Genomic DNA, 26,777 nt, shown 5'->3' with positions numbered 1-26,777 from the left:
CAGTATTTATAGAGGAAAGGAGATGAATAGAAGAGATGTAGTGAAAGTACAATTGACAGAATTTTGGCGATAAATGGATTATGAGTGAAGAAAAGGGAAGGTCAAAGATTTAAGCTAAAGGCTTCATTTTGTTTTTTATTCTGAATTTGACAAATACCAATAAAATGAGCATTTCCACTTTTTACATTATAGAACAGAAGGACTCTATACATGGAAGTATGAATTTCTATTATGTAGAGCTTGCTTTTTGCAAGTATACATTATATTCGACATGCATGTTTGAAATCTGTCTTGTCTGTGATTCCTTCCATTCTCTTCTCATATTTCTTCCCTCCTCTCTCCCTGTTTTTTCTTTCTTTCCTTTCTTCCATTCTTCTATTATCCTTCCTTCCTTCGTTTCTTTCCTTCCTCCCTCTTTTCTATTTCTCTTTCTTTCTTTCATTTTCTTTCTTCCATTCTCCCTTCCTTCCTCCCTCCCTCCCTTTCTCCCTTTCTTCTCTTTCCTTTTCTTTCCCTTCCTTCCTTTTCTGCTTTCTTTCCTTCTTTCTTTCTGTTTTTCTCCCCTCCCTCTCACCCTTGGAGGAAAAAAAGCAAAACGCTTATAATGAATGTGCATAGTCAAGTAAAACATATGAATATCAGTCACTTCCGAAAATGCATTTCACTTTTCATCTTGAGTCCATGACCTCTCTGTCAGGAGATGGGCAACATACCTCACCATGGACACTCTAGAACCATGGATGATCATCACATTAATTAGAAGTCTTACATCTTTCAAATTTCTAAAAAACATTGCTGTTCTGCAAATTGTTCTTTAAGCTCTGCTCATTTCACTCTGTATCAGTTTTGGTAAGTCTTCCAGGTTTTTCTGAAACTTATCCCATTTCCTATTTCTTTGGAGGAATAACATTCCATCAGTTCTATAATTTATCTAGTCATTTCCCCGTTGTTGAGCACCCCGTTAGCTGCCAATGCTTTTCATTTACAGAGAGAACTGCGATAAATATTTTTAAACATATGTATCCTTTTCTTCTTTCCCGATCACTTTAGGGTATAGACTTATTAACAGTATTAATAGATCAAAGGCATATACAGTTGGTGAATTTTGGGCCATTCTTCCAAATCGCTTTCCAGAATGACTAGGACAATTCACAGCTTCAGAAAAAAGTGTATTAATGTGCCTATTTTCCCAGAGCCCTTCCAATCCCTATGACTGAGTTTTTGTGTTTGTTTGAATGGTGGTTGTTATCAACAGAGACAGGAAGGAGGAGGAGATAATTTAGGGAGAAGATGATGAAACGACAATGATTCCAGATCTTTGAATGGAGAATTTTTTTTTGCTAGAAAAACATCAGTAAATATGAACATTTCCATATGCAAAGGAAGTTGGGGAAAAGGTTGTATATAAAACCATGAATCTGTTGTACACAACTTGCTTTTTGTAATATATTAAATTCAACACTGCCAATTTATATGTCCCCTTCTGAATTTCCTCTGCTCTTTTGTGTATTTTAAAAATGTTTCATTACTCCTCCTCCTCCTTCTCACTGTCACTTCCTTCCTATTCTTTCTTTTCAGATCTATTTATCATTAGGCATTATGGGACCCTTTCCAGATATTTTTCAGGCTTCTCTAAAGCCTTTCATGTCATCACCATAACCTAATATTTCCTCCCTTTCTTACCCTAATTCATATACAAATAGATATGAACAAATAAGATATTCATGCACATGGATAGATCAGAGGAGGAGATAATGGTTTTACTTAACACCTTGTTAAGACTTCCAAAATGTGGCAATGTACCATTGTTAGAATTAACTTTAGACATTTTGGAGCAAGGTTTATTCTGCATATTTACTAACCTTTCTGTACAACAATTTCATCTTCTATAAAATAAGGAGAGTAATAACTGCCCTCCTTATCTCATAGGTTTTTTTATGAGCATCAAAAGAGATAAATATATATATACATTACCCCATAATTCTTTTTAAAAAACTGTTTTTATTCTTAGTTTAAATTTAGAATGGTTGATACATAATTTTCTTTTGAACCCAGATTTGTTTTATAAAAATCTAGTTTTGTAACTTATAATTTGTAATTTTATATGAAATTTATAAATTTGAAATTAGCAATCAGAACCATGAAATTGATCAAAATAGGATTAAGTATCTAGTTTTCTGCTTGTATGTCTGTGTTTGTGTGGTATTCTCTGTAATTTCTTCCAGATGGCTTATTGTCAGTGCTGTGATGACAGAGATGCTCTTGCTGTGGTAGCTTGGTTATCTTTTAAAATAAATTTTTATTGATGTCTTTTTTTATATTCCCATAGCTTCTCCTAGCATCCTTCCCTTGTCCCCTTCCCGAAAGCCATTCTATATAACAAAGGGTATTTTTAAAAGACAAAAAAGAAAAAAGAAGAAAAAATTAGCCTAAGTGATCAATATATAGAAAGTTGTATGTAGAACTATTAAAATCTAGTGGTGATTTGAAAAGCAAGTCCTTCTCAGAGAACTAGGTAACATAATTTGTTCTTGCAAGGAATAATGAACACAAGCGCACATAGACCCATATTACCCTTCTTACAATCTTGCAATTTGCAGAAGACACAATTCAAAGTGACTTGTCAAATGCCATTGAGATACTGAACAAAAATATTTTGAAGTATTTTACCTGAGGGGTTTTGTTCTGAGCCCAATTAAGAACAAGCAAGCATGTCCCTTCCCACTATATCCTGAAGAATTTATGATACCCCAGGGGCATAAACCTCCCTAAATCATTTGACAAAAATCTGTACAATTATTTTAAGTAATTGAGAAAAATCCATATTAAGGATATCCCTTTTTAAAACTAGTCAAGTCTCAATGATCTGTATACATATTATATTATTGTATAAATTAACCTCAGAGGATTTAAAAATTTAGATTTATTCCTGCCATATAGCACTTTTAACTAGAAGTCAAAAGATCTGGTACTGACGCAGGTACTAACTCTATTTGTATAAACTCTCTTGAGCAAATCACTTTCTGGATTTTCATTCTTTTAGTTGTGAAATGAGAGAATTGGATTAGGTTATGTCTCTTATTTCTTCTAGTCTTGTTTATAATAATATTACCACTGACATGTACTTTTGTGGGAACAGAGCTATGGTTTCACTGGCACAGAGAATGCAGGATGAGGAAATTCTCTGTACCAATGGAGATTGGCACCTCTGCTCTTCAAGTCTTTGGCCCCTACCCATATGCAGCTAGATGGAACCAGAGGAAATCACAAAACTTCTGAGTACGTCTAAAACCAATCCATGCCATCCTCTCTTTCCTCTTTGTCTTTTTGTGATTCTGCTCTCTCTTGGTTCTCACCCTATCTCTTTGACTCTCTTTTCTCACTCTTGTTTTCTAGACCTTCATTCCTATCATACCTGCTAATTATGGGTGTCCCCAAAGATTCTATCTTAGGCCCTCTATACTCTCTCCCACTTGAGAATCTCATTCACCCCGATGGGTCCAGTTCTTCCCAGATCTGTTTCACCAGCTCTAGTTTCTTTCCCTAACTCCAATCTCAAATCACTCTTACTCAACCTACATATCCAATCAAGGGCTAAATCTTGCAATTTTTTTTTTAATCTACAGCATATATACACTGATTTTCACTTAAGTCATCACCTCATCTAGACTTTCGTTGTTTCTTACCTGAGGGGACCATCTCCAGTCCTCCTGATCTGTCTCTTGTCACTGGGTCCACATGGCTCCAGAGGAGAAAGTGAGGCTGGTGACTGTGTACAGCCCTGCCTCACTTAAATCCAATTCACTTGCAAGTCAAGGCATCACCTTTCTGATGTCATTGGTTTTCTTCAAGAACGAAGGACAAATGATAATAATAATAACAACAGTTTCTTACCTGAACTATTTTAATAGTCTTCTAACTGAAATTAGAATTGCCTCAAGTTCTCCCTACTCCAGTCTATCTTTCATACAGCTGCCAAAGTGATTTTCCTACAGCATAGCTCTTACCGTGTCACCTGTCTCCTCAATGAACTTCAGTGACTTCCTGTTATTTCTAGGATTAACTATAAATTTGTGTCTTTGTCATTTGAACCTTTTCACAACCCCTTCTATCATTCCAGGCCCCTTATACATTATGCCTCCATTTAAGACTTTCTGAAAAAGAAAAAAAATGTACACAAGATACTTTTAATTCACATTATTCAGTTTTAAGCTTAATCTGCATTATTCATATTTTAATCATCACTTTTTTAAGTCTAGATAATCAACAAAATAATAAATCAAGCCCTGTTTTATAATGTTTGCTGATTTCTGAGGTATAAATACTTACAGTCCAAATTTAATAATCAGATCTCAAAAGCCTATTCAAGCTGGTTTTACCACACCCCTAATACACTCTGCAGTTCAACTAGAATGATTTACTTGCTATGCCTCACATGTACCTTCACACTGACTTTTTATTGCCTGTGATACATCACTAGAATTCTTCTTACTCCTCTTTGAAACCTTGGTTTTCTTTAAGATTGAGCTCATCTTCTTTAGGAGGTCTTTCCTGATCTTCACCAACTGCTAGATCCTTTTCCTCAAGGCTACCATCCATCTCCTTTACATGTATCTTGTATATATTTGTTTATATACATGTTGTTTCATCTGTTCAAATGTAAGTTCCCTTAGGGCAGGGACTATGTTTGCTTTTTATTTATATCTCTCTAGCATTTAGCATAGATGTGGCACATAGTAAGTGCTTAACAAGACATGTTTATTGATTAGCTGGTTTGAGAATTGCCTTAAAGTATAAATATTGATATAATTACTAATTTATGTAGAGGTCAGCTAGTATGCATTAATTAAGTGCCTACTATGTGCCAGGTACTGTACTAAGTGCTAGAGATAAAAAAAGGAAAAAGATACTCCTTGCCTTTAAGGAGCTCACAATCAAATGAAGCAGTCCACAATCTAAATTAAAGGTTACATATAAAATTTCTAAAATGAAATATTGATTATTTGGGAATTTTCTGTTATTTTGAATTATATGTACCTAGTTTCCTATCTATTACTATAAATAATCAGGAATTGACTCCATATAAAATATGAAATGTATTCAATTAGATTTAACAAATGGTTTTTAAACATCTATTGGGATAAATTTGGGGACATAATTAGATGTGATACCTACCTTTGTGGATCTGAATAGGGAGAAATCATGGTACAAACATAATTTTAATACAAAATAATAATTCAGTATATTAAAGAGGGAGAAAGAGATGTAAGGAGGAAAGAAAGGGACAGAGTATAATAGTAGAAAGAACATATGATTTGGAATGAAAAAACCTGAGTAGGAATCTCAGATTTATAGCTGGGTAACTTTGATCAAGTAATTTAACCTCTCTGGGCCTCAATTTCCTCATCTGTAAAAACAATGGGGGGGATTGGACTAGATGACATCTTTTAAGGTGCTTTCAAGCTCTAGATTTATGATATAACATTTAATGGAAGGATTTTGTTGAAGAGGGAGCATTTAAGGTAGGCTCTAAAGTATGGGTAGGAATTAAGCATTAAGCATGAAGAGGGAAGACATTTCAATCATGGGTCACAATGTAAACAAAGGCCTAGATTTTTCAGGCAAGCTCAAGAAGTGTTCAGAAAATACGGCTGGCAAATCTGATGGGAACATAGAGTATGCAGAGTATAATAGTAATATGAGATAAAGCTAGAAAGATAGCATGGCAGCCATAGGGTAGAAGGCCTTGGATACCAGATAAACAAAGTTTTAACTATATTTGATAGGAAAGAGGGAACTCCTGATAACTTTAGAGTGGATAGGTTACATGGCCAGATCTATGAAGGAGGAAGATTCAGGAAGTATTGGAGAGTGTCGAGATTGGAGATGCTGATGGGTGAAGCTGGTCACAGTAGAAAGATACAAAAGATAGTGAAGAAATGAACGTATTGTGTAGACATTGTAATTGACATGTTATTATCATAAACTTGACAAATATCAGTAAACATGAAAATTTCCCAATGCAAAGAAGAATTGAAAGAAATCATGAATCTCCAGTATATTCCATTTGGGCTTTTGTGTATTTCAAATATAAAATGATCATTCCAACACTGCCCTACTTGTTTCTGTCCTTTTATGAACTTTCTTCTCTTTCTTTCTTTTTAAATTTATTTATTTAACTTTTAACTTTCATTTTCACAAAATTTGGGGTTCCAAATTTTCTCCCCATTTGTCCCCTCCCCCACCCCAAAACATTGAGCATTCTGATTGCCCCTATCACCAATCTGTCCTCTCTTCTATCATCCCTCCCTTCCCTTGTCCCCATCTTCCCTTTTGTCCTGTAGGGCCAGATAACTTTCTATACCCCATTACCTGTATTTCTTATTTCCTAGTAGCAAGAACAATACTCGATAGTTGTTCCTATAACTTTGAGTTCCAACTCCTCTTCATCCCTCCCTCCCCACCCATTACCTTTGGGAAGGCAAGCAATTCAATGTAGGCCATATCTGTGTAGTTTTGCAAATGACTTCCATAATAGTCGTGTTGTGTAAGACTAACTATATTTCCTTCCATCCTATCCTGCCCCCCATTGCTTCTATTCTCTCTTTTGATCCTGTCCCTCCCCAAGAGTGTTGACTTCAGATTGCTCCCTCCTCCCATTGCCCTCCCTTCCATCATCCCCCCCACCCTGCTTATCCCCTTCTCCCCCACTTTCCTGTATTGTAAGATAGGTTTTCATACCAAAATGAGTGTGCATTTTATTCCTTCCTTGAGTCAAATGTGATGAGAATACACCATGTTTTTCTCTCACCTCCCCTCTTTTTCCCTCCACTAAAAAATCTTTTGTCTGCCTCTTTTATGAGAGATAATTTGCCCCATTCCATTTCTCCCTTTCTCCTCCCAATATATTTCTCTCTCACCACTTAATTTCATTTTTGATCCCCTCCTATTCCATTCACTCTGTGCTCTCTGTCTCTGTGTGTGTGTGTGTGTGTAATCCCACCCACTACCCAGATAATGAAAAGTTTCAAGAGTTACAAATATTTTCTTTCCATGTAGGAATATAAACAGTTCAACTTTAGTAAGTCCCTTATGACTTCTCTTTGCTGTTTACCTTTTCATGCTTCTCTTCATTCTTGTGTTTAAAAGTCAAATTTTCTTTTCATCTCTGGTCTTTTCATCAAGAATGCTTGAAAGTCCTCTATTTCATTGAAAGACCATATTTTCCCCTGAAGTATTATACTCAGTTTTGCTGGGTAGGTGATTCTTGGTTTTAGTCCCAGTTCCTTTGACTTCTAGAATATCCTATTCCACGCCCTTCTATCCCTTAATGTAGAAGCTGCTAGATCTTGTGTTATCCTGATGGTATTTCCACAATACTTGAATTGTTTCTTTCTAGCTGCTTGCAATATTTTCTCCTTGACCAAGGAACTCTGGAATTTGGCCACAATGTTCCTAGGAGTTTCTCTTTTTGGATCTCTTTCAGGAGGTGATCAGTGGATTCCTTGAATACTTATTTTGCCCTCTGGTTCTAGAATATCAGGACAGTTTTCCTTGATAATTTCATGAAAGATGATGTCTAGGCTCTTTTTTTGATCATGGCTTTCAGGTAGGCCCATAATTTTTAAATTGTCTCTCCTGGATCTATTTTCCAGGTCAGTTGTTTTTCCAATGAGATATTTCACATTCTCTTCCATTTTTTCATTCTTTTGGTTTTGTTTTGTGATTTCTTGGTTTCTCATAAAGTCATTAGCCTCCATCTGCTCCATTCTAATTTTGAAAGAACTATTTTCTTCAGTGAGCTTTTGAACCTCCTTTTCCATTTGGCTAATTCTGCTTTTGAAAGCATTCTTCTCCTCATTGGCTTTTTGAAGCTCTTTTGCCAATTGAGTTAGCCTATTTTTCAAGGTGTTATTTTCTTCAGCATTTTTTTGGGTCTCCTTTAGCAAGGTGTTGACCTGCTTTTCATGCTTTTCTTGCATCTCTCTCATTTCTATTCCCAGTTTTTCCTCCACCTCTTTAACTTGCTTTTCAAAATCCTTTTAGAGCTCTTCCATGGCCTGAGCCCATGGAATATTTTTTTTGGATGTGTGGGATACAGAAGCCTTGACTTCTGTGTCTTTCCCTGATGGTAAGCATTGTTCTTCCTTCTCTGAAAGGAAGGGAGGAGATATCTGTTCACCAAGAAAGTAACCTTCTATGGTCTTATTTTTTTTCCCTTTTCTGGGCATTTTCCCAGCCAGTGACTTGACTTCTGAGTGTCCTCTCCACACCCACCACGCCTCCAGTTCTGCCCAGCTACTGCTTGGGGGTCTGAGATTCAAATGCTGCTTCCCAGCCTCAGGGCTTTGGGTGGGGGCGGGGCTCCTATTCAGTGTGAGATTAAGTTCAGGTGCTCAGGTGGTGGCAGGGCTGCCACACAGGGCTCAGTTCCCTCAGGGGGTTTATGCACAGACCTTCAACAATGGATCCTAGCTCCTGCCTGCTTTGGGAGCCCCTGTCTGCTGCTGCCTCCCGAGGGGGCCTGAGTTATGGGGACACCGCACTCCCCTTTTGGGCAAGCCAAAAAGACTCTCTTACTGACCTTTAGTGCCTGTGGGTGGAGGAACTTGCATGGCTGCTGGAGATTCCATCCCTAAAGCCTGCTTGGATCTATTCCTCTCGGTGCTGCATGGTCAAGGCAGGGCTGTGCTGTGCTCTGGGTCCAGGGTGTGATGAACCTTTAGGGTCAGTTTTTCAGGGCTCTCTGGAACAGAAATCTCCTCCACTCCGTTGTTTTGTGTCTTCTGCTGCTCCAGAATTTGTTGCGAGTTCTTATTTACAGGTAATTTATGGGCTGTGGGTTTGGAGCTAGCATATGTGCATCTTTCTACTCCGCCATCTTGGCTCCTCCCCCCTTTCTTCTCTTTCTTGTTACTTTAAAGATTATTGCTTTTCTTTTCTTTAAATACAACTACCAATATCCCTCCACTTCCCCCAGATCTCATCCTCTACTTAAAAATGAAATAAAAAACAAATAAACATAGCTGTGCAAAACAAATTCACACATTGACTATCTGAAAATGTGTGTCTCATTCAGTTGCTCTAGTCCATCACCATTCTGCCATGAAGTTTGAAGTAGAGTTTTGATTGGGCACTAAATTGGTCAGAGTTCTTAATTGTTTCCTATTTATCCTGTATATAGCTTGATTTGTATATTTTTATTTGCAGGTTGTCTTCCCTATTGAATGGTAAGCTCCTTGAGGGTAGGCACTATCCTTTGCTTCTTTTTCTATCCCCAGAACTTAGCAGAGTGCCTTAAGTATTTTCAAAGCTGTTTTTCTGTCAAATGTTGTAGTCATTGTATATACTGTTCTCCAGGTTCTGTCCACTTAATTCTGTATCAGTTCATATAGATCCTCCCAGTTTTTCTTAACCTGTTTATTTCATCATTTCTTATGGCACCATAATATTCCATTATGCTCATACATCATAATGTGTTCAGCCATTCCCCAGTTGATAGATACCTTCTTAGTTTTCAGTTTTTTGTTCCTCCCAAAAGTGCCGCTATATGTATTTTTGTACTTATAGCCTTTCCTTCCTGCCTTCCTTCCTTCCCTCTCTTTCGTTTTTTTCTTCCTTCCTTCCTTTCTTTTCTTTTCTTTCTTTCTTTCTCTCTTTCTCCTAATAATGGTAATGCAGGCTAAAAAGGCATGCAGTTTGGTAACTGTAAGGTTGTAATTCCAAAATTACTTTATTGAATGCTTCAAAGCTTCACTTGACATACAATTAGAGTCTATTACTAACCAAGGCCCATTAAATTATTGTCATCCCTCCATCTTTTTTTGCATTTTTGTCAATTTGATGGATATGAGGTGGCATCTTAGATATCTTTAAAATGTGCATTTCTTGGATTTCTTACCTTGAGAACTGCCTCTTCATATCGTCTAACTGTTTATTGCAGAATGCCCCTTTTTACATATTTGTACGAATCCTCTATGTATCTTGGATTGCACATTGTTCTAAGAAATGTGTTACAATAAAAATTACTCTGAATAATTATATAGTGCCTTCTCTTATAGGAAAGGTCATCATCTTTTTCCCCTAGTCTTTTTCAAATGTTTCAGGTCATGAACAGGCTTCCTAACTATTCTTTGTCCATTGGTGACCTCCAATCCTTCTATCCATTCTCATCCCTCTTCTGGCTATACTCTCCTCCTTTTCGTGTCTTGACTCCTTGTTGAATCAGTTCATCTCTGTACATCCCTTTATTATGCGTTGTCAGACCCCAACCTCAGATTATTCACACTCTTCAATGTCCTAATATTAAGTACTTCTACCATCCACACTTTTGGTTATTGGACAGAGCTATAGAAAACGATTAAACGATATTGGTTAGCTCTGCAACAAATTTATGTTGCATAAACTCTCTACTTGCACCCTTGATCCTATCACATGCTATGTCAGCCCATCTTCTCTAGTATGTTGCCCTCACTGTCACCTCCACTTGCACTACTCTTTAATCTACTTTCTATTGGCTGCTTCCTCTTGCCTACAAATACACTAGTTAATATTTATATAGCACTCACTATGTTCCAGGCACTGTGCTAAACGCTTTACAATTTTTATCTCATTTAATCCTCACAACAGTCCTGGGAGATAGATGCTATTATTATCCCCATTTTACAGATGAGGAAACTGAGGCAGGCAGAGGTTAAGTGACTCATCTAAGGTCACACAACTAATAATGATCTGAGGCTGAATTTGAACTCAAGCCCTCCTAACTCCAGGCCCAGCACTCTATCTACTGTGCCTCCTAGAAGCCCATATCTGTTATCTTTAACCCTTCCCCTCGACCCACACAGCCAACCATCCTCACTATTGCCCTTCCCTTGGTTGCTAAACTCCTTGAGAAATTGCCCAGTGCACACTAACATTTGGTTACATCCATACCCTATAATTTATTCAGCCATTCCCCAATTGATGAGCACCCTCCCTTAGTTCCTAGTCCCTGGCTACTACAAAAAGAGCTGTTATAAATATTTTTTAATGCATATAGGTCCTTCTCTTCTTTCTTTGGGATCTAGGCCTTATAGTTGTATTGCTGGCTAAAAGGGCATGCAAAGTTTAGTAACTTTTGTGGACATAGTTCCAAAATTGATTTCCAGATTGTTTTGACTAATTTACAGCTCTGCCAACAGTGCTCAAATGTTCCTGTTTGCCTGCCGCTGGTCCAGTATTTATTACTTTCCTTTTTTGTCAGTTTTTGCCAATCTGATACTTTAATTCACATTAATTTTTAATGATTTGGAGCATTTTTTTCCCCATTTGGTTATTGATACTTTGTATTTCTTTCATTAAAAGTTTGACTATTCATATCCTTTGACCATTTACTGAAGAATAGTTCTTGTTTGTTTCAATTTCAATCAGTTCCTTATGTCTTAGAAATAAAACCCTTATCAGAATAATACAAAAATAATAAATACCCATTGACTATCTGATAGGCTTGACTGTTGTTGCTGGGGAGGAGGTACAGCAATCTAAGGATCTAAGCGTTATGGGTCATGTGATCTTCAAGCTATATCCAAGACAAGAAGCAAGAAAACCCCTTCTTGTACTTTAGACGTAGGAGTCCATGCCACTGCTTAGTGGGTCTGTACTTAGGGAGAGCAGAGTTTATTACATCTTAGCTCTTTCTAGCTGGGTAGCTCTAATCTTATGTGGCAATTTTTGTCTAATATCAGAGACTACTTAGCCTTCTCAGGTGATATGTATCTAAATAATAACTCATTTATATGATTGTGTGTGTCTTTACTGGTTTTTACTTGAAGTTTAAAAAGTAGATTGTATTTATGTCTTTTGTTTTTATATTACCTACATCCCTTTTTCCTTTTTATTTTTTCAAGATAGTAAGCAGTATTTGCCATACTATATATCAGGCACTCTGCTAAGTGTTAGAGATACAAAGAAGGCAAAAAAAGTGTTTTCCCTTAAGGAGCTCATGCTCTGCTGTGCAAACAGCTATGTACACACAAGATATAGACTGGTTAAATTGTAGTAGGAAGGCACTCAAATTAAGGGACACTAGGAAAACTTTCATGCAAAAGGTAGGACTTGAAAGAAACTAGGCACACATTGTCTCAGTGAGGAGATATTTGCCCCGGGAATAGGACTGTGTTCTGTTATAATCAAGGTAAATGCATTTGGCATCCATGGTAACAGATTGTTTATCCAGAGACCTTTTCATTTTCATAAATAGCTAAAAGCAGTCATTGAAAAGCATATCATTCATTCTCTTCTCCCCCCCCCCCCCCAAAGTAAGAGGGATGAGGGAATTTTCGGGAAGCAAAACAGGTTTCTTGTTCCAAGGACCTGTAAGTGAGATAAGTTGATTTGTTTATAGTGGACTAGCAAGAAAAATTCCTCTACAAAAATGTAGACACTTGGGTTTCCTAGCGGTCAGCTCTCAATCACTCTGAAGTCTACAATTTTCTAATATTATTTCTGACTAGTAGTATTTCTATGGTTTTGTATTATTATTATTATTAGCTAAATACATCCAAATCCTGGGACACTTTGCCCTTTGGTTTAGAGACTTTTCTGTTTTCCACTTAAACACCATATAAATTCAGTCCTTTGCTCCCTGGAGAAAGGAATATGCTCAGGTCCCATGTCAATACAAGTCAAGTCTTGCCCTGTTGGGAATTTTATATCTTTTTTCCCCAAATGTTTATTTTTCTTTTTCAATTAACAAGTTTTAAAAATTAATCTGTCCCTTCCACTACCCTTCTCTCCTCCCCCCACTCGCACTGAACAAATAAAAACCAAAATAAAACAAAATTGAAAAAGAAACCCTTCAACCCATAGCTTCATAAGCTGGCAAAACAAATTCCCCATTCCTGAAGATGTAAGTCTCTTTCTGGATTTTAAGTTCATCATTTCCCTCTCAGGAGGTGAGCGTCATGCTTCATCTGCATTATGTTAGACTCGAGGTTCATCACTGTTTTGATCAAAGCTCTAAAGCCTTTTAAAATTGTTTTTCTCTATTATATTATTATGATATAAATTTATCCATTTCTTTTCTCTGCACTCTGAGTTCATTCATAAAGGTCTTCAAAATTTCCTAAGAAAGTTTCTATTTCATCATTTTTATGATACAATATTATATTCCATTACATAAATATGCTGCAGTTTGTTTAGTCATTCCCCAATACTGGGACACTCCCTTAGTTTCCATTGTTTGGTTACCACAGAAAGAACTGCTTTAAATATCTTTGTATATTGATCTTTTTTCCTCTGTTTTTTTACCTTTCGGGGGTACTTGCATAGTAGTGATATAGCTGTGTCACTGGGTATGAAGAGTTTGGGAACTATCTGGTTAGAGTTCCAAATTACCTTCCCAGAACATCTGGGAATTGCTGATAGGACTGTCCACTGTTTTGCCATTGGCTCTCCAACATTTATCATTTTCCTCTTTTGTCCTTTTTTCCAATCTAATAGATATGAGGTCAAAGTTGCTTCAAAAAAAAATTTTAATCAGACAAAATTTTTATTCTTATCCTCCCCCTCAAACCCCCTCCTATCACACTAAGAGTACAAGAAAAACAAAACCCATTCCAAACATACGATGAATACAAATTTCCACATTGACCATGTCCAAAATTGTTTTTGTCCCATTCTGCATTCTGAATTGTATGCCTCTATGTCAGGAAGTAGGTGGTGTGTTTCATCATTATTCCTCTGCAATTATGGTTGATCATTACACTTATAAGAGTTTAGTAAAATGCTCTTCTGTCACATTTATATACTACAATTTGTTTATCCATTTTCCAATTAATGGGCACTCCCTCCAATTCCCATTCTTTGCCACTTTAAAAAGATACACACACATATATGTATATCCTTAGAATTTGTTTTGTTTCAGACTAATCTTTCCCTTAATATAATCTAACTTTTTTCTATTTCCTTCTTCTACCTTCTTTTCCCTCTGAATTCCTCCTGACACTTGACTCTGCGTGTGTGTGTGCATGTGCATGTGTGTGGGTGTGTGTGTATGTGTGTGTATTCTTCCTTCTTTTGCCCAGTTCAGATGAGAGTAAGGTTCAAGTGTCAGCCTTCCTTCCCCCATTCCTTCCTCTGTTTATATATATATAGGTGCTTACTTGTATACCTTGATTATATAAGATAATTTTCTTTATCTCCTCCTGCCCCCTTCCCCTTCACATATTTCTCTTCCTATCTCTTTCCAGTCTTTTCCTAATGTCATAAAGATATAACAGAACCACTCATGGGCCTTGTCTAATTTCCTCTACAATCTCCCTTTCCCCCATCCATGATGAAGGAATTCAAAGGGTACACATACATAATCTTCCCATATCTGAATATAACGTTTATCCTGGTTTCATATTTTATTATTGCTTATTCACACTTACCTTTCTCATCACTCCTGTGTTTGAACTTCAAAACTGCTGAGAAGCTTTGGTCTTTTCAGCAGGATTGGTTGGCAGTCCTCTACTTTATTAAAGATCTTTTATTCACCTATAAGATCATATTCAGTTTTGCTGGGTAGGTTATTCTTGGCTATAGGTCTATATACTTTGCCTTCTGTAAATATTGTATATTTTCTCTCCTCCTTCATGGTGCAGGCTGCTAAATAATGTGGAATCTTAACTTGGACTCCCTGATGTTTGAATTCTTTTTTCTGGCTACTTGTAGTATTTTTTTCTTTTGGATTTTGGCTATGATGTTTCTGGGAGTCTTCATTTTGGGGTCTCTTTCAGGAGGTGACAGGTAGATTCTTTCTTTTTCCATCTTGCCCTCTGGTTCTAAGGGAGCTAGACAATTTTTTAAAAGATCTCTTGAAATGTGATATCTAGGCTCTTTTTAAATATTAGTCATGTTTTTTAGGTAGTCTAATGATTCTTACATTTTTTTCTCTCAGTCTCTTTGACTCTTCTCCTGAAAAAACTGGTCTTTTTTTTTTTCCTTCAGGTTAATTATTTGTGCTTTGAGATATTTTATATTTTCTCCTATATGAAGCCTTTTGACTTTATTATTTCTTGTTGCCCTGTGGAGTAACTGGTTTCTATTTAGCCATTTTAATTTTCAGCGAGTTCATTGTATGGACAAAGTTTCCCTTTCTAATTCTTTCCTCTATAACTCATTTCTTTTCTCATTTTTTCCTCAGATACTCTCTTTCATTGATAAAACAGTTTTTAAAAACTCTTTTAACTCTTGCTTTATTTCTTTTTTTAATGAAAAAAGCCAAATAGAAATATTAAACAATTTATTTTTTCTCAAACAAACCTAGTATTTAAAAAAACCCCAGTCATCCTTTATTGCATACAGAATTTCCAAATGAATACAAAAAGGTAAAATCATAAAGGCTTACCTTACCAACAAAACATGATAAAATAGGAAACATGATGGTTAAAGTATTGTAGACTTCAATGGAAGCAAAAGGAGGATTAGTTTTTTTACATTAATTTTATTTATTTTTAGTGTTCTACAATCAGAACCATAAAACTTAGATTGTTTTCCCCCTACCTATCCACCACGGTCCTCCTCCCTCCCCGAGACGGCATACAATTCTATATAGGATCTACACATAGATTCCTATTGAATACATTTTCACTTTAGTCATGCTGTGTAGAAGAACTAAAATGAATGGGAGAAATTATATAACAAACCAAAACATAATATACACACAAACAAATGATATGTTACATTCTGCAATTGAATTCCATAGTTCTTTCTCCGGATGTGGAAGGCATTTTATTTTAGAAGACCATTGGAAATACATTTTTTTTAAGTCCTTCCATTGCTATGAAGTTCCAAGTCTACCAGAAAAAACTCTCACACACTGTGGTCATTGCTGTGCACAAAGTTCTCCTGGTTCTGCTCCTTTCGCTCAGCATCAGATCATATAAGTCTTTCCAGGCCTCTCTGAAGTCTTCCTGTTCATCATTTCTTATAGCGCAATAGTATTCCATTACATTCATATACCACAATTTATTCAGCCATTCCCCAAATGATGGGCATCCCCTTGATTTCCAGTAAAAACTGGAAAAAAGGCCAAAAGGCCACCACAAGGAGAGCTGCTGTAAATACTTTTGAACGTGTGGTACCCTTTTCCATTTTTATGATCTCTTGGGGATACAATCCTAGAAGCAATATTGCTGGGTCAATGGGTATGCACATTTTTGTAGCTCTTTGGGCATAGTTCCAAATTGCTCTCCAGAATGGTTGGATCAGCTCACAGCTCCACCAACAATGAATTAGTGTTCCAACTCTCCCACATTTCTCCAACATTTATCATCTTCTTGTTCTGTCATGTTTGCCAATCTGATAGGTGTGATGTGGTACCTCAGAGTTGTTTTGATTTGCATTTCTGTAATCAAAAGTGATTCAGAGCATTTTTTCATATGATTATAGATAGCTTTAATTTCTTCCTCTGAAAATTGCCTGTTCATATCCTTTGACCACTTATTAACTGGGGAATGACTTGTATTGTTGTACATTTGACTCAGTTCTCTATATATTCTAGAAATGAGGCCTTTATCCCCAAGGTTAGTTGTAAAAATTCTTTCCCAATTTTCTGCTTCCCTCCTAATCTTGATTGCATTGGGTTTGGCTGTGCAAAAACTTTTCAGTTTAATGTAATCAAAATTATCCACCTTGCACTTCACAATGCTTTCTATCTCTTGTTTAGTCAAAAATTCTTCTCTTCTCCATAAATCTGATAAATTCTTTCTCTATTTCTTCTAGAAATTCTGGTTGAATTTGTGCCCAAGCTGTGCTTTTCTTTGAGGCTTTGCTTATACATGTTTTGGAGTCATTCTTCTAGGTTTGTATCTTGCACTTCCCTACCACTATAGTAACTCTTCTTAATGGGATTCTTTTTTGTTGTTTGCTCATGCTCTCATTCTTCTTCCTGAATTAAGACTTAAGGTTAGGACTTAGTTCTGTCATACTCTTGGAGGAAAGGTCTGGGCTGCTCTTTTTACAGCTTTCCTGGGGTACTGAGTGCTGTGCTAGGTTCTCAGGGACAGTCTAGTGCTCCCAAACTGACCTGATGCAGGTCTGATTGCTGCCCACAGGTTCTATCTCTGCAAGTTACTGACCTGGGTTTGGGTCTGAGCAAGAGGAGACTGCTGCTGGACTCAGCCTTTATCAGGCAGCTGGAAGCTCTTCTGCTTCAGAGTGGCAGCACTTTAGGTTACCTTTTTGTTTGGGATTTTGGCCCTGATTATTCATCTGCAGGTTGGGCTAGATGCCAGAATTGAGATCTTATCCTTTGCTTGGACTCTGAGTCACATTGCTGCTGCTTTCTGAACTTCCTCCTTTCTTGTTACACTGCTGGGGGCCTCCCCACCAGGGAACTTCTTGGGCTGTTCTGAATCTGTGACCTGGAATTGAGTTCTATTGTGGGTGATAAAACTGCCAGCTCTCACCTGTCCTGTTGGTGGGCTCTGGAATGGGTCTGGTGATATTTGGTACGGTTTTGGATCTTCCTCTTGTCGTCATGCATAGCCTGTTCCTGGATGCTGGAGTGGCTGTGCAGTGCCCCTGGAAGTCTTCAACATCTAAAGACCTCTCTGTCTCCCTGTGACAAGTTAGGTTGGACAAATGACTCTCTGTGACTTTTTTTTCTTCCCCATCAGGATTCAATCTGGTACATTTTTTTAGATCTGTTTGGAGGAATTAGGTGGAGGAGAAAACTCAGCTGTACTGCTTCCTAAAGTTGCTTTTCTCTAATTATTAATTATTTAGAGCATTTTTAATAGATTTTCTTCCTTTGAAAACTATATGTATATTTATATATATATTCAAGTGATATAAACTATATATGTAAATATATACTTTATATATGTGGAAAAACAGTCAAGGGGTATAAATTATATGTGTGTATACATACATATACATATATGTATATGTGTGTGTATATACACACATTTTTCTATTGAGAATTGCCTGATACTATACAGTTTACAGAGCTCCTCTATCACAACAGTCTTTTAAGGTAAATAGTGCAAATAATGGTACCCTCATTTCACACATGAAGAAACAGACTCAGGAAAGTAAAATGGCTAGTAACATCACAGACTTCTAGGTTTTTCTCATTCTGAGTCCAGTGCCATTTACACTATAGCAACTGCTTTTAAGATGTTGCTTCAATTAAACACGCATATGTTAAGCATTTACTATGTGCAGTGTACTGTGCCAGATGCTGGGGATAAAAAGCAAAAAATAAATGTAAGAACCTTAATTTGTATCAGAAGAATACATCATGTACTCATAAAGTAAATACAAAGTAATCTGAGAGAGGAGGTTATGTTAATTACTCAGGGCAGCAAAGAGGTGGCATCTGATCTGACCTTTGAAGGGAAAATTATGAAAAATGGAAAATAAGAGGGAGTGCATTCAAGGTATGAGGAGGGCAGCTTTTGTGATTATGCAGAGGCAGGAGATACAGCATCTGGTTAAAGAATAGCTAGTTATCCCACTCAAGCAGAAAGTAAAGTTCACAAAGACAATAAGGTGAGAAAGGAAAGAGAGAACAACATTAGGGTAAAAAGTGTTTGTTTTATCCCAGATCAATAGGGAACCATTCATGTTGTAAAGAGCAGGGGAGTGACATGCTTAGGTATAACCTAAGAGAATCGGAGGCAAGGAGACCCATTTGGGATGCTATTACATTAAGCTAGCTGAGAAATGATAGAGGAATGAATATTGGGGTATTGGTAATATGAATGTAGAAAATGATATATTTCAGAGATGTTATGTCGTTTGAATCAAAAGGATTTGGTAACTGATTTGCCTGGGAGAAGGGAGAATATGGAAGAGAGATTCAGAGGTTATGAATCTGAGTGACTGAGATAATGGTAGTGTCCTTAACAGAAATAAGTAAGTTTGAAAGAACAAATTTAAGGGAAGATAATGAGCTCCATTTGGACATTCAGAATGTCATGCTGATGGACCATTCAAGTGGAGATAACCAACAAATACTTAGTGATGTGGGAATGGAATTAAGGAGAGAGATGCATAATTAGTTAAAACTGAATTAACTACAATGCCACTTTGTGCAATTTTCTATGATAAATATATATACAAATATATTACTTTAGTGGGGTAAAATATTCTTTTTTTTAAAAAAAATATAGTTTATTTTTCAGTCCTTAACATTCACTTCCACAAGAATTTGAATTCAAAATTTTCTCCCCATCTCTCCTCATTCCCCACCCCAGGACAGCATGTACCCCATCTACCCCTTCCTCCATTCCTCCCTTTTATTACCCACCCTTCTTCCATCCCACTTCCCCTCTATTTTCCTGTAGGGCAAAATAGATTTCTATACTCCATTGCCTGTACAGCTTAATTTCCAGTTGCATGCTAAAACAATTTTTAACATTCATTCCTAAAGCTTTGAGTTTCATATTCTCTCGCCCGCTCTTCACCTACCCTCATTGAGAAAACAAGCAATTCAGTATAGGTCATACACGTATAACAATGCAAAGCACTTCCATAATAGCTATGTTGTACGATTAACCACATTTCCCTCTGTCCTATCCTGCCCTCCATTTATTCCATTCTCTCCCTTGACCTGCCCTCCTACAACAGTATTTGCTTCTGATTATCCCTTTTCCCAATTTGCTGTCCCGTCTATTATCTTCCCTCTCCTATCCCCCTCCCCCTTGCCTTCCTGCAGAGGAAAACAGATTTCCATATCCAATCGAGTGTTTGTTATTCCCTCCTTAAGCCAAATCCCATGAGAGGAAGGCTCAATTATTTCCTTTCATCTCCCCCCTCTTCCCCTCCATTGTAAAAGCTCTTTCTTCCCTCTTTAATGTGAGATGATTTGCTACATCCTACCTCTCCCTCACTCTTACTCATAGTATATTCAACAGCAAATTTTATTTTTTTTAGGTATTCTCCCTTCATATTCAGCTCACTCTGTGCCTTCTGTCTGTGTGTGTGTATATATATATATAATGTATATATATACATACATATACACACATATATATGCATACACACATACACCCATGTACATATACATACCTACACGTATATCATATACACATGCATGCATGGGATAAAATGTTCTAAAGTGTGAACACTAACTATGATAGACCTGTGGTCTGTAGCACCAATGTGATATTCACAGCATCTACAGCAGCCATGAATATGCTGGCGTAGTTCTGAATTGCAAAGTATAACGGACTCTCCATGTGGAAGGCAGAAGAAAAACATTTTTTCAAACACCAGAAATCCATCATAGTAACAAAGAAATCTATACACAATACTAATGCAGCAGGCAACACCATCCCCAAGCCTTCTCCCTGGTAGGCTTCCCACAAACCAGCTCCTTTAAACAAAATCACAGACAAGCTCTCCCACTCCCTCTACTTCCTGCCTGCTCTTTCCCAGCTCTGACTAGTCTGACCAACTTCCTCCCAGCTCTTCTCTACCTTTCCTGTTCCACCTGTTCAACAAGTTCCTCCCACCACATGTAACTTGGGCTTCCATATGATTTAAGCAGGTCACATGGGCGTATGAATAGATGGGAAAGATCTTTAAATTAAGAAAATAACATTAGCAATACATGGTCTCTGCAATATTCCTCCACCAGTGCAGATCACAACCCATGGGTTTCTTCTTCTTCTGTGAAATTCTTATCTTTCCATGGATTGTCCAAAGCTCTCTGAAATGCACTTGAAGCCTTCCTCTGGGTAGTTCCCTCTGTTTTTCTAAAAAATTTTATGAGCAATAAACTGAATAAAAACATTTTAGCTCTAGAAAAATCAACTTCCATTTTCAATGGATCTATGATGTTGTCGATATGGCTAATCCTTCCAGAGCCCAACTCATCCATGTTTCCCCATCTTGTGCAACAATTTATATGTCTTTCTATAAATTCGTAGAGGATTCATCTAATATCTTGGGACCTTCCTCTTAACTGGTTAAAATTAATTTCATATATTCATGTAACAGGGAACATAGGGTAGAACTTATCCCCTGGTTTCTTTTTGGTAGACCACATACTCTGGTTATTTGCTAAAATGACATGGGTTCCTGTTTGTTCTCTGTGCGTGGCTATTACTGGGGGTTGTGTCAAAGGTAATTGTTGACAGAAACATTAACCAATCTGGGTTATAGGGAGCAAGTAGAGATGCCTTCCTCCTCTTTTTTTTTTTTCCAAAGGAAATTTCCTTGTTGGAAAATTGCTAACACTTGCTTTCTTTTGAACTTCAGTAAGGTGGTACCCATTCCTTTATTCCTCACCTCCCCACTGGCAACAATGGAAACTTCTTGTTCATGATAGCAAGAGCAAGAGCCTGGAGGAGGCTGACACAGGACCTCATGTCCTTGGCTGCTGCTTCTGTTTGGTGTTTCTTTTTCTGAAGCAAGGTCACCAAACAAACACTAATCCCATGAAATGGATGTTTCCAGTCCTGTTAACTTGCTGAGTTTGAGAAGATAGGAGCTTGTTACCCAGCAGGATGTGATTTTCACAACACCTTCTTTGAGAAGAGTACCATCACCAGGATTATTATGTAACTGAAAGGATTAAAAAGCCTGGGAGTATAAATCTGAAGTGAATGTGAAATACATAATTAGTAATTCTACAGTTATCTTTACCTCTCAGAAGAGTTTAATGGCAACTATGAGTTAATTTTTTAAGTACCTATAAATGTGTGCTTATGGACCTGGCACTTAGCACAATGCCTGGTATATAGTAGGTGCTTAATAAGTATTTATTGACTCAACTATTGAGTTTTGCATTTAAAAAATATTTTGGTAGAGGAAATAGCTGACATAACTGATACCTACTCCACTGAGGACCTTGTTAATCTTTTTTAGGGGACAACTCAGGCTGTAATTAAATTTTGTAATCCATAAAAGCACCCCAGCCTTTTTATATGTATGGATCAGGTTTGGTTTGGCATGTTTGCCCTGAAAACCTTTTCTTTTTTGGTTCATTTTATTCATGCCTATAGTTCTCTTGATAATCTCAAACTATTGCTTAGGTTTAGATCTCCACAGAGGTGTATAAAAGGGTCTCCAGCTTTCGTGAAAGACCTTAAGGTAACAATGCTATCCTGGTCATATTAGAAAGAAGAAAGGAGTAGTTGCAAAGGACCAAGAATAGGTCATGCCAAATGAACCTCATTTTCTTTTTTGACAAAAATTATTTAGCTGATAGATGAGGGGAATGCTGTAGACCTGCCTTTACCTTGATTTTAACTAAGATTTAGGGTGTCTCATACTATTCTTGTGGAGATGGACAGGTGTGAACTTGATGATAATGGTTAATGTCCATGTGGCAGGTCTTCAGTTGTGTCCTCGCCAGGAATCTGTGTTTGACTCTGAGGTGCTATCTCATATTTGGCATCCTAATCTCATTTGCAGACGAAACAAAGCTGCTAGAAACAACTAACATTCGATTAGTCTGAATCTCCAGACTTTTGACCAGGGCCTACTCTATGTTGCTTCACAGAAGGAGAGCTTGTTTGGGGCACGACCTGTTTCTTTTGTCTTTTGAGCTCTGGTTCCTAGCACAGTGCACACGTCAGGCACCTAATAGATACTATGGGGTTGACTGGTAGAAAGGGATTCCCAAAGCTGCTGTTACCCAAGAACTCCTCCTTCTGGCAAGAGAACTCTCCAAGAACTTAGCACTGTTCAGAAAATGAGTCCTAGACTTTAAATTTGGGGTTGCTAGACAGGTTTATCAGAGGCTTGTGATCAGAAACCCATCGTCTTGGCTAGATTTTTAAGTGGAGTCTTAAGTACAGCCTCTCCTTTACAGGTTCTGTGGGAGGCCAGGCATGGGGGTGGGGTTTGAGGAGGAAAAACCTTTGGTTTGGAGTTAGGGGACACGGGACTCTCATTTACTAATCCTGTGCCCTTGGGCAAGTCATAATGGTTCTGAGCCTCAGTTTCCACGTCTGATTTTGTCTCGAGTTGCTCTAGATGAAGTGCTTCACAAACCCTAAGGTACTATAGACACGTGGCCTTAGGTATCATGGTTATCAATCAGCAGGGTTAACAAATATTTCTACGTGTCGGCCAACCAGCATTTAGGAAGGACGTATATACACCAAGCACGCCTGGGCACACCAGAAAGGCAAATACCGGATTCTGTAGGAACTTCATTTCTTGTGGGAGCCGACATGCTGCATACTGATGCATACAAGACCCGTACAGAGGAGATACAAGGTGACGGCGGCTCTGGCAATGTGCGTGAGCACATTGATAGAAAAGGGCATTCCGTTCACAGAAGTGATCAGCAGGTGCCAATATGTTCCCTTTTCAGACAAGGTTTTGCTGGCCCCATGTACGACGGAAGGAGCGATTTGAAATACTTAAATGGCTGCGATTTATTTATTATTTTAATGGTAAAACCCATCAAAACGTATACACTTTAAAAGCACCAACAATATAATCTCGGGGAACTTGCTGTTTGTGCAGGAAGTCCGGATTTTCCCGAGAGAAGGACGGTTTCATGCGCTCCGCCCAGCCATTTCGGAGGAGCTGTTCTGTGATTTGTAGCCAAAGACAAGCAGGTCCCACTACCCGACTTCAAACACGGAGGTCTAAACTAGGCGGGGTTCGGGTTCCCCCCCAAAATCGCGTGGGAAGGATTGCCCCATGAGGGTCACGGTGTGATGGGGCTTTCCTTCGGGTCCTCCCCCCGCGCCCGGTCCCCAAGCCCCGCGCTCCGGACGCATCTCCTAGGTCTCGCTGTCCACTGACGGGCACCAAGCCCGCTTTCCCTTCCCATTCTCTCCGCTCAGCGGATGCTCTCGGAGTTTGGAGAAACTCCCGCAGCGCGCCGCCCGCCCCCAGTGCTTTTTCCCGCCCCGCTCCGCAGAGTAACGAGCCTAGGGCACAACTTCTAAGCGGCCGTGTGTGGCTGGAGAAGTGTCATCAGCTGTCATCCACGCTGCGCGCGGCCGGCTCGGAGGATGCTCCCGCCGACCAGGGAAGGGGGCTGCGCCGCGGTGGAAGGGGCGGGTCGGCTTCGGCCTCTCGCATTTCCTGTGACAGGGGCCGCTCCGGCCTCCCCCACCCGGCTCCAAGCGGGCGGCCCGACCATTTCCTGAATCGCTGGAGCGTAGGGAGGGCAATAGCAGGACTGTACCATTAGGACGAGGTGTATGTGGGGGGAGCTCTGGAGAAGGCGGACCGCTCCGGCTATTCTCGATGATGACGCGGTCACGAAGCGCGGCCCTCTCCCCACCCAGGACCAAGCTGGTAGTAGTGGGGGGGAGGGGGGTTCTTCTACAAAGAGAATGAGAGAGGGGTCCCGGCGGGCGGCACTTTCCGGCCGTGCGCACGCCCCCACGGGCTCCCCCCCCTCTGTGTCGCCCAGTGGTTCCACCCAAGAGCCAGGCTTCTCTCCCCCAGTTTGCTGTTCACCCCAGAGCGCCCGGGACTTGCTGGATCTCGGGGAGGGCTGCGAGAAGCCGATATGTCTGTGGCGTTCGCAGCTCCGAGGCAGAGGGGCAAGGGAGAGATCACTCCCGCGGCGATTCAGAAGGTAAAGCGACGCTCCGAGGAGACGGGCTGGGGGGGGGGGCGGGCCTGACTGGGAAGCGTCTGTATGTGTGTGCGCGCGCGCGCGTGGGGGAGAAGCGGAGCCGCGGGCTGTGGCCTAGTGGGTGCTGGGGGAACACTCCTTCCCCCAGCGGACTTTCCCCCCACCGGCTCTCGCTCACTTTCCCACCCGCACAAAAGCCCCGTCAGGCGCCGCCTGATTTCTCTGGGGATGGGGCGGCGGCTGACTTGTGAGGGAGCGCTGGGAGCAGGGAGGCGGCGGGCACGCGCTCCCCTGGCTGCCGGAGGACAACTCGAGGAGGAGGGGTAGGATGTGTGGGGGTGGGGGGGGACGCGGGCAAGTCTCTCGGGAGTTCGTGGCCCTCGCGCCCCCCACATGTCGCTTCTGGAGTTACTTTTGTGACGCCCCGCCCCCTCCCTGTCGCGCAGGCTCCGTGCGCGCAAGCGCGCAGGTGGGGGCGGGGAGCGGCGGCGTGCTGGCCGCTTCCCCTCCGGGCCCTCCTTGGCGCTGGCGCCGGGGTGCCCCCGGGAGGAGTGAGGGTAGGGGGCTGGGAGGAGCTGGGGGCCCCGGGTGCTCGAGGCGTCCCCTTCTCGCCTCCGTCCTTCCCTCCTCTCCCTCTGTCCTCTGACCTTTGCCCGAGGTGGGCAGCCAGCGGTCCGGGGCTCCGCTCGTATTGTGTTTTCGCCTTGATCGCCCGGAGGGAGGGCGGCGGCGGCGGCTCCACTCTGCGGAATTGCAGTTCTGGAACTTCGAAAAACTTAATTCCTACAGGATTTTTGTTGCTCGTCAAGCATCGTGGGGGTTTTCTTCTGTTTTTACTTTTGTTGAAGTTGAAGAAAGGGCCGCTCGAGACGTCCGACCTAATAAATCCTGTTGACGCGCTGCCTTTTAGAAAAAAAACAAAACACCCCTCTCCCCACGCACATTCGTGTTCCCGTAGGTTTAAAGGCTTGCCTTAATACCTGAGCTGTGCTTCGATGATGTAATTTTAATATTTTATAACACATTAGGGAGATACCCAGGCTTTAAAGAATGTGAGTATTTAGAATGGGAAAACCCAAATGTGAATTCTGGCTTGGCAACTTAACTATCTTTATGACTTGTCAGGTCACATCCTCTTTCGGAACTTCAGGTTTCTCATGATTAAAAAAAAGGCAGAAATTGTACTAGATTTTTACAGTGATTTTTAGAACTAAATCTTACAAACCTAAATATTTAAATCTGACCTAGGTTTTAAAATTTTCAGAGCCCTGTATTTGCATTGTCTCTTGGTTCTCACAAAAATCTCGTTGGTGTAGGTCCTCTTATTGTTACTTTTATCAATGAGTAAATTGCTAGTCAATAGTAGAGGTAGTATGAACCCAGTTTTTTCTTCTTGTGAGTCCAGCACGCTAATGCTTCCTCCAAACCCCTTCTTTTGTTCCTCTTTTCCCTCTCCTACTCCTCAAGATTCCTAGGATTTTGAGTTGGGTTAGTCATAATATTTACTAAACACCCACTATGAAGTGAGCCAGACATTGTGTTACATACACAAAGATACAAGAAAAGGTAAAAAGACAGCCCTTGCTTTTAAAGAGCTCACAGTTTGATGGGGGAGAGACCATAAAAACAGCTAAGTATAAACTACAGACAGGAAATTGAAAATAATAGAGGGGAGGCACTAGAATTAAGGAATCAGGAAAAGCATTCTGTGGAAAGTGGAACTGAAAAGTAGAATTTTAAAAAGTTGATCTAGTTCAACCACCCTCACCTTACTTTAAAAAACAAGTTCACAGACTTAGAGCTTGGAAGTAACTTTAATATTCACCTCATACAACTTCTAGTTTTTAAGATGAATAAACTGAGACCCTGAGAGGTGAATCGCCTTAGCCGTTTTCTTTGTTGTTCAGTGGTGTCTGACTCTGTGACCCCATTTAAGGTTTCCTTGGCAAAGATAATGGAGTGGTTTACAAAACCATTTCCTTCTCCAGCTCATTTTACAGATGGGGAAACTGAGGCAGATAAAGTTAAATGATTTGCTCAGGGTCACAAAGCTAGTAAGTGAAGCCAGGTCTGAACTCACAAAGATGAGTCTTCCTGACTCCAGGCTGGGCACTCTATCCACTGTGCCACCCAGCTGCCCACTAGTTACACTGGTAGAAAATGGCAGAGCTGAGAGGGAATTGAGACTATGGGAAGTGTGAGTAGTTTGCCCAAGGTCATGCAGATTTTTGTATTGTGTAAATGGGGTCAG

The 26,777-nt window shown here is 39.6% G+C and overlaps 1 protein-coding gene across 5 annotated transcripts in view; it reads left to right on the top strand.

Moving 5' to 3' along the window:
• Positions 1 to 24,128: 24,128 nt before the first annotated feature.
• Positions 24,129 to 26,777, top strand: part of SS18 (SS18 subunit of BAF chromatin remodeling complex) — a 98,764-nt gene continuing 96,115 nt past the window's right edge. For 2 of the 5 annotated variants that reach the window (XM_072604443.1, XM_072604442.1), the window contains exon 1: positions 24,129 to 24,526. In XM_072604443.1, the coding sequence (XP_072460544.1) occupies positions 24,144 to 24,526 (383 nt within the window). In that variant the 5' untranslated portion in view covers positions 24,129 to 24,143. Of the gene's footprint in view, positions 24,527 to 24,654; positions 24,850 to 26,777 lie in introns of those variants that run through there. The other 3 variants (XM_072604444.1, XM_072604447.1, XM_072604446.1) reach the window with 3 other exon arrangements.

Source organism: Notamacropus eugenii, chromosome 4 (assembly GCF_028372415.1).
Source record: "Notamacropus eugenii isolate mMacEug1 chromosome 4, mMacEug1.pri_v2, whole genome shotgun sequence".
In the NCBI taxonomy this organism is placed as follows: Eukaryota; Metazoa; Chordata; class Mammalia; order Diprotodontia; family Macropodidae; genus Notamacropus; species Notamacropus eugenii.
Note: the sequence above shows the minus strand (reverse complement) of the source record. Positions and strands in the feature narration are given on the sequence as shown.